This window comes from Callospermophilus lateralis, chromosome 7 (genome assembly GCF_048772815.1).
Source record: "Callospermophilus lateralis isolate mCalLat2 chromosome 7, mCalLat2.hap1, whole genome shotgun sequence".
Taxonomy (NCBI): Eukaryota; Metazoa; Chordata; class Mammalia; order Rodentia; family Sciuridae; genus Callospermophilus; species Callospermophilus lateralis.
Window position 1 is genome coordinate 112,899,303 of NC_135311.1, and position 8,752 is coordinate 112,908,054.

General features: G+C 50.6%; 1 protein-coding gene across 1 annotated transcript; it reads right to left on the reverse strand.

The window, feature by feature from the left end:
- Window positions 1-1,420: 1,420 nt before the first annotated feature.
- Window positions 1,421-5,234, reverse strand: Guca2b (guanylate cyclase activator 2B). The gene is made up of 5 exons (XM_076862615.2): window positions 5,203-5,234; window positions 3,067-3,221; window positions 2,828-2,877; window positions 2,215-2,401; window positions 1,421-1,479 (listed from the first exon to the last, which is right to left on the reverse strand). The coding sequence occupies exons 1-5, from the start codon at window positions 5,232-5,234 to the stop codon at window positions 1,421-1,423; spliced, it is 483 nt and encodes a 160-aa protein (XP_076718730.1).
- Window positions 5,235-8,752: the final 3,518 nt, after the last annotated feature.

Here is an 8,752-nt window from a genome sequence, read left to right on the forward strand (position 1 = left end):
ACTTGAGAATTGGCACTGGGGAACCACAGCAGTATATGGAGCATGGGGGCCTACAGGATACAAGGCCATGAAGGAAGCTTTGGCCTGGCCTGAGTGATGGTTGAGGGTGAGGAGTAGGGGCCTAAATTGCTGCAGTAGGTCTTGTCAACCTCACCCCAGGGGAGGGAGAGAAAGAAGCTGGAGCCTGGAGGCTGCAGAATTCCTGAGAAGAACTGGGCAGTCAGGTCGGGCAGCTGACTGAGGAGTCACCATGGCCTTGGGGAGCTTCTAGAAGGCACAGGTCCTTTGTATCTGGCTTCCCTCCTCCTTGGTTGCCCAGGATGAAGGACAAGATGGAGTTTGCTCTGGAAAGGCCCCACTACTGGGAATTCCCAGCACAGCTCTTGGATCAATTCTGTTCCCAGGGATTCCTAGCATGTCCCCTGGCTTTAACCAAGGGCCCCGATGGCCGTTGGGAGGTGGTGGTGGCTGCACTGGACCCTGCCTTCAGCAGCAGCTTCAGTAGGCTGGCAACATGGAAAGGCAGGGACGGCATGGTCAGAACACAGACTGTGGTCCAGGCGTCCTGGGAAGAACCTACTTAGCCACTTCCCAAGTCTGTGGACCCAGGCTGAGTATTTCTCTGGGCCTACCCTCCTGAATGGTAAGGGAGATGGGAGTTAACCACAATGTCTACTTCACCTGACTGTTGTGAGTTGCATGTGCCAAATGTTCAGAATGGTGTCCAGGATATAGCAAATGCTCAATTAATGTTGGCTACTATTAGTTCTCCTTGGGGCCACTGGGCTGGGGAGGGGAAAGGAAGGTCTTCCAGTTGGAGCTGGCCAGATGGCTCCCAGGAGGCCAAGAGCAGAGTGGGAGCTTAGAGAAGAGAAGACCTTTGTCTTCTGAGAAGGCCACTGGCAGAGCCAGCCCTGGTGTGGGCCTGGGAAGGGCACAGGTGACCTCCCTCCATCCCTCCTCCCATTGTCCTCACCCCTGTCAGGAGTACAGAAGCTGGCTCTGATGCGGGGGTCCCGGAGCTCAGCCTGAGGGTCTTACAAGCCTGGGTTGCTCTGTGAGGTCATGTGACTCTCCATCTGAGCTTTGCTCCCTCATCTATGATATGGGGCTTAATGAATCAGCTCTTTGGGCTTGGGAAGTTCTGCCAGTTATCTTCTATCCAACCTTGCCCTCAACCCATGCAGCTTCCCAAGATGTTCCAATGGACAAACAGACACTTGGCTCCATGTGAGTGGAGAGTTTATTCAGGAGCAGGGAACCCGGGGGCCAAACGCTTCTCAATCTTGTGTCCCATTGCTTTGCACCTGATTGAGCTGCTCTGGCCTGGGAGGGTGGTGATGACTGTAGTGGCCAGGAGCCTCTGCTTGAGTGTGAGGGGCCAGGCATCCAGGGTGAGCTCAAGGCTCCCAGGGACATCTCAGCAACCGGTGCAGGCGACATTTACACACAGCTCACAGTCATCATTGGCGATGGTCCCTGGGCAGGAAAGAAAGACAGTCAGCTGACCCTAACCCTGGACCTGGAAGGTGGGTGGCCACAGGGGAGCTGCTGGACAGACTGCAGAGAGGGGCTGTGTAGCAGGGGACCTGGCGCCTTCTTCAGAATGGGCACAGGGAGCTTTGGAAGTAGTGAGCTGGTCCCCATTCCAGGTGCTCTCCTTCTAAGCAGGGACTGGGCAGGGGACTTTGGTCTGTGCCCTTTTCTTGTCTGCTCCGTGGACAGCTAAACCTTTCAAAGGTTCGTAGGAGGGAAGGTGGACAAAGGAGGGACACGGGGACCGGCCCAGAACAGGCTCAGCAAAATGCCTGCCAGTCACTGTGTTCCGCTGCCTGGCTTTGCCTCGTCCCACTGCTGTCAGCTCAGCCACCACCTCCCCTTGGAAGCTTTTTGGACCCTTGTCCCATCAGGTGTGAGGCCTGGGCTCTTCTGCTGCTTTCCCATGCACTCACTGTGTGTTCAGGGGGCTGTTCCCTGGGCTCTCTTCCCTCCCACCTGTGAAGGCTTTGAGGGACTCCCTGGGACTAAGGGGACTCCTGGCCTGTCTCACTTACTGTGCCCAGACGGGGGCCGTCCTGGGGCGGGGGGTGGGGTGGGTACTTGAACCTCCCTCTCTGTAGCCACAGGAGCTTAACAGAAAGAACCTGTGGAGGAGGAGCTGGGATGTGGAGGCAGCAGGAGGGGCGGGAGGTGTGCAGGGGTGGGGGCACCTACTCAAGGTCTGGAAGATACTGGCGGCTTCCTGGGAGGTGCAGATGGGCCGGAGGTCCTGGGGCAGAGCTGGGTGGTGGCACACGGAGGGCAGGAGGCTCTTGGTTTGCAGGTGAGGGCTGGGCTCCTGCTGCCCCTCCAGGGCGCTCAGCTTCTTCACCGACTCCAGCTGGACCTCGAAGCCTTGGTACTGGGGTGGGTGTCGGGGAGATGGGAGGAGGTCAGGCCTTGGACCAGGGCAGGCACTTGACCCCATAGGTCTTCTGGCCCATTCCCTGTCTTGATGGAAAGTCCAGGACACACGGGAAAGGGCAACTTGGGTGGAGGAAGCACCCCTTGGCTCCCCACTAGGCTGCTGGCCATGAGGGACTGGCGAGGTCTACACAGAACCTTGGAGCGTGCTGGCTCAAGGCATGGATGTCAGAGATGAGGGACCCTGGTTCCAATCCCAGCTGTGTTCTGGACTGGCTAACTTTCTCTTCCCACATCTAAGCCTCCGCTCCCTTATCTGACATTCCTTTAGGGATCCTGGTTCTGGGACATAATCACTAACAGGTCACTCTCCTTGAACTCACAGGGCAATAATGCCAACTCCAGGTTAACCAGAGGGACTCACCTTGATGTGGACTGACTGTGTGCTCTGCAGCAGAAGCAGGAGACCCACAGCTGCCCCCAGCAGGTGCCCCAACACAGTCCTGCTGTCCATCTCTGTCCTTTTGTGTTCTTGCTGCTGCTGTCCCCCTGGCTCCCACCGGCTTCCCTGGCTAGCAGCTCTTTATAGGCCAAGCTCTAGAGCCCTGGTCACTCATTAACTGGCCAGCTGGGGCGGGGTTGACAGAAATTTGGCTCTCTGACAAGCCCAGAGCTGGTTCCCAGGCAGGGGATTGGGGATGATGACCAGGGGACGCCCAGAGCACACAGGAACATGGTGGGGCTGGGTCAGCTGCCTGCCTGGGCAGGGTTCTCTGTGAAGGTCACAGACCACTGCACTTTCCTCCACTCCTTGGCACCTGCAGTAGTGGAAAGACAGGGGAACCATCTCACAGACAGGGAGAGTAAGGTTCCCGAGATGAAGCAATTTGTCCCAGGTCACAGACCTAACCAATGGCAGAGAGAATACAGCCAGCTCTTTCTGGCCCGTGTCAGCCACAGTTCTTTCTCTGTGAAAGGTGCACAGGGGCAGAAGTGCCAGGACAAGGTGGGCAGATACAGCGCTAATGTCAGGGTGCTCCAGCCCTGACGCCCTCAAAACCACCACATCTCCCACTCCTCTCCCCAGTCCTAATGAAGGACCATCCTTCTGTCCAGGTCTTGCCCAGGCCTCTGTTTGCTGTCTCCTACCTGTGCCTGGTGCCCTTGGCTTCATGTGACTTATCTGATCTGTCCATCCCTTTCAGAACCCAACAGCCTAACCTTCATTTCCTCCTCCATCACGTGGACATAAAAAAGCCCCACGGCTGAAGGGTGTTATGAGTGCGAGGGGGCTCCAGTCCCCCTGAGTCACCCTCATGTCCCGGGTAGCACACCTGTAGCAGGTTCCTCACTCTCACAACTACCTTCTAGGCAATGGGTAACTCACTGCCTCAGTGGCCGAAGGTTGGGTCAGAGAGAATAGGGCAAAGTCTATAAGGGTGATATCACCATGGCCAGCTCAGGTGGCTGTCAACAGTGGCAGGGCCAGGACTCAGATCTGCCAGGCACCGACTCTGGCATGTGGCAGGCACCCCATGCATGATCTTGGCTCCCATGGCCCATCTTGGATTCCAAGATCCCACTCCAACTTGGTGGCTAAAACCTGCTCTGTCACGCCAGCCCGACTGACGTATGTCTAATACCATCTCACGTTTTCACCGATGCAGTCCATCTGCTGGAAATGCCCATCATCTCATTTTTATCTTGGATTGAGATGGAAAACAATCTCAAGTGAACTTTGGAATTTCCTATGTCTTGTTTTGAATGCAAACTTCAGCCTTTATGAATAGACTTGACATGCTTTCATGTCTGTAAAATGAAAAGGATCATCAGACAACAATAACTTTCATTTCTTGAGGGCTGTGTGCCAGGTGCAATGCTGTAGAACAGCATAATCCCATTTAATCCTACGGGATGGGTGTAACGATTGTCTCCATTTTATAAACAAGTAGCCTGAGGCCCGTGAGGCACCCTGTTTGTTTCTCTGTGGGAATAGGAGGAGTGATTAGTTTTTTTTTTTTTCCTTTTCTTTTGTTTGGGAACTTGAACCCAGGGGCACTCGACCACTGAGCCACATCCCCAGCCCTATTTTGTATTTTATTTGGAGACAGGGTCTCACTGAGTTGCTGAGCACCTCAATTTTGCTGAGACTGGCTTTGAACTCCCAATCCTCCTGCCTGAGCCTCCCAAGCCACAGGGATTACAGGTGTGCACCACAACGCCTGGCTGCAGGTTTTCTATCCAGAGCATTCTTAACCCAGAATCCAGTAGTCATTAGTTATATGACCCTGAACAAGTTACTTAGCATCTCTGAGCCATTGTTTCTTTAACAGGAAAGTGGAAAACATAATGAACCACTCCACCATGGTTGTTAAAAGGAAAAACTGGGCATTCCCTGTTCCAGGGAGCATGTGACTCTCTCTGTCCCCTGACTGACCATTTTCCCAGGAAGTGCCTAGCCCACAGGGAACCTACAGTATAGGGTGGTTTCCCTGCCTGTTCTTCTCCATGGAACCCTCTTAGACAAGATGCAGCTGGAACAGTTCTGATCTCTGGCTTCTGCAAGCTGAACTTGATGCAGTTCTGTCCAGTGCTGGGTTTGGCCAACCCTCGGAACTTGAGCATGGGACAACACCTCTGTGGTCTCAGTTTCTCATTTAAAAAAAAAGAAATGAGCATCAGAAGTTGTCACGAGACCTCTTGATCATGCTTTTTCTATCAGTATCACTCTGCCACCACATCAGGAGCAAGCCTGTGGGTTTTGGAGTCCTGTGGCTGTGGCCTCTTTCCTTTCTTTACCCTCTGGGTCCTCCGGTCAGTGTCCGACGCATGTCGGTCTTTCCCTGGGAACAAGGTATGACTTCCTCATCTGCCTGATAGGACTCAAATTCATTTTTTCAAATCCATCTGCTCCTAATCTCTTCATAAATGACCTACCATTCATCAAAATCAACTTGGCCACAGATGCAAACCCTGGCTGTCCCCCCGCCCCCCGCCTCCGCCAACCTGCGTCTGCTGACAAGTATTATCAAGGCACTTCCTTCTTTGTGGACGTGGCAGTGACGCTCACATCAGCCCACGGAAGCCTCACGTGGATGCTGGTGGGAGACAGTTTGCCCCATGTGCTTTGGCTGCTTCCCTTCCCACACTGGGCCCCTGCCCAGCATCGACCGCCGTGGTTCTCCAGAGCCCATGACTCTCCCTGCCCCTCACTGACCATTCCTGCAGCATTTCTCCTAGCTGACCGCTCCAGCTTTCTTGGAATAATGATCTTTCTTCATTTGGCTTCTGGGACCCAGGCTTTCCAGCTCTTCTGCTTCTCTCACGGGCTCCATCTTGTTTCTTCTGTTGGCATTTCCTTCTCCTCTGGGTTTAGTCCTTGGACCTCTTTCCTCTGTCTGCGGTTACCACCTTGTGGTCTTATCTGGTCGCAAGGAGTTCAATACCATCACTGCCTTTTGGCTCACTAGCCTGACCTCTCCCCTGGGCTCAGGCTCATTTGTCTAGCTGCTTCTTCAGCGTCTCCCATTGAGGTCCATGGTGTGCCCATTTACCCAGTTGCTCAGGTGGAAAATCTGGGAAGCATTCTTGATGCTTCTCATTCTTTAATTTACCAAATTCAATTCATCAGCAGATCCAGATCAAAATATTTCTAGACTCCAACCATATTTCACAAAACCTCCACCATGGTCCATCATTAGTCTCACAGATTACTGGGACACCCTTGTATTAGAGTTCTCCAGAGAAACAGAATCAACAGGCTCTATCCACCTACCTATCATCTATCTCCTATCTATCAATCTTTTATCTAATTCACGTAAAAGGAATTTGAGGGCAGTTCTCTGTGTAGAATTTGTGTGTGTTTGTTTTTGTTTTGTTTTGGTCCTGAGGATGGAACCCAGGGTCACTCTACTACAGAGCTACATCCTCAGCCTTATTTATTTATTTATTTTGAGATAGGGTTTCTCTCAATTGCCCAGATGAGCCTTGAACTTGGGGGCTCATGTGATTGTCAGGGCTGGTCAGCCTGAAATCTATAGGGTAGGTTGGAAGGCTGGAGATTCAGGGGAGAGTTGATATTATAGTCTATAGTGAATTCTTTTAATTTTATGTTGTGCCAGCATGTATTTTAAATGTAAGTTGGACTCACACAAGAAGTAAGGTTCCATCACCCTTGGCACAGTCTCTAGTTTTATCTCCTCCGTACTAGTTCCTCAATGTGATGGATCTGGATTTCTGCCTCATACAACTGCACCCTGGTGAATACTTCCCTGTGGGACAGCTAGATACAGCTTGTTTGACTGGTCCCCCTGACCCTCTTGCTCTTCATGGACTGTGCAGATACATCAGAGCAACTACCTGTCAGTCATGGTGTGACTTCCTGGAACTTGTGCCTGTTTGCTTTAAACCCACCAATTAAAACTCCCTATGGGGAACCTGTTTAGATAACACCCTGAACCCAATAAAGATGTTGGCACACTGGTCTCTCTCTCCATGTTCTCCCTGGCCTCCATGCATGTGGCCTCTGGGAGTGCCATTTAACCCCCCAGGACCTGTAAATAATAAAATCTCCATGTCATCTTGTGTTGTCTCTCTTAATCATCGGAGAGATGTTCTCTATCTTAAAGATCCTTCATTCAAACGGATTTGAGTCTGGAATCTGAAGGGTGGGTCAGCAGGTGGAAAACATAGGCAGAGGATCTATGTCAGACTTGAGGAAGAATTCCTCCTTTGAGAAATTTTTATCTTTGCTCTAAAGACCTTCAACTGACTGGATGAAGCTCACATCTTACGGAGGGCAATCTGCTTTACTCAAAATCTATTGAGTATAAATGTTAATTATATCTAGAAAGATATTTTTGTCAGCAAGAGCTAGACTTTTTATTTATTTATTTTTTTTAACCAAACAGTGGGGTACCTTGGCCTGGCCAAGTTGACATGTCGAATTAACCAGGACAAACATCCACAGAGATCTCTCTTGTCCTTTGTATGAGAATCCAAGTCTCTCCCCCGTTTTTATGAATGGCTTCCCCCTATACTCCAAGTAAAAATCACAGGCTTCCAGATACCATGTACCTTTGGGACCCTCTCTTCATCTTTGACCTCAGCTCCAAAACTCTGCCTTTCACTCTCATGTCCTCCAAACCTGTCAAAGATTATCTGCCTTGGGGTTTTACTCTTTTCTTATAAACTGGTATGAGTCACCTCCTCATTTCCTCCAGGTTTCTGCTCAAATGCCACTTCCTTTAAGAGATCATTCCTGATCATACTACTTCAGAGAGCCGAGAGCTTCCCTCACGACTCCTAATTCCTTTACCTTGTTCTCTCTCTCTCTCTCTCTCACACACACACACACACACACACACACACACACCATTTCTGGAGACTTTCTACTAGAATGCAAGTTCCATTAAAGTTAGAAATTTGCCTATTTTATTCTCCTAAAACAATACCTGGCCCATAATTCGTGTTTGACAAATACTTGAAGAATTGAGTAAATGAATATGATTCAAAGATCTCTTCCACCAACAATTAAATGTTTCCTCTTGGACACTTTCCCACTTTTCTGAGCCACAATCACTTCACCCAGCATCTTCCTGGCACGTGGTATGTGTTCAAAAAGCATTTTCTCTTTTTTATTTTCATAGCTGTGAAATCTTTTCCAGAAATCCATCCTTTGTGTGTCCTGGTATATAGAAACCTCCAGAGCATTCAATAACTGGATCAACAAATATTTACTGCTGGTTCATTGCTAGACACCAGTCTAGGCATGAAGGACGAAGTTATTAACAAGAACAATGAAGCCACTGCCCACAGAGCAGTATGGTGACTGGGACAAGGACAGGGAATGGAGGTGGTGAGAAGGACTGGGAGTTTAGAGGCTCTGAGGTCAGAGCCCACAGGATTTTCTGTGCTCTTGGATATAAAGGCCGAATGAAGAAAGGAGCCCAGGATGATAATCAGGTTGGGTCACCAAGTCCACTGATGCCGCTGTTTGCTGACATGGGAGATAGGAATGAGCAGATCACTCTGGTTTCTAATCGCTCTAGCTTCTTGATACCCCTCATAAGGGTATCAAGAGTCTAGTTTGGACATGTTAAGTCTGAGATGCCTGTTTGACATCTGAGTACAGATATGGGCCATAGACTCAACTGTCGTCATCCTGGTGTATCTGCTACTTTGAGTCCTGAAACTGGATTGAGGGAGTGACAGAATGAATAAAAGGAGGTGCAGGCCCCTGCTCTTGGTTTCTGAAGCACTGGGAGGTGAGGCCCCAAGGCAGGACCAGCATGGCAGATAAACAAGTAAGTGGACATCAAGAGAGACCCATGTCAGTGATACCAAGAAT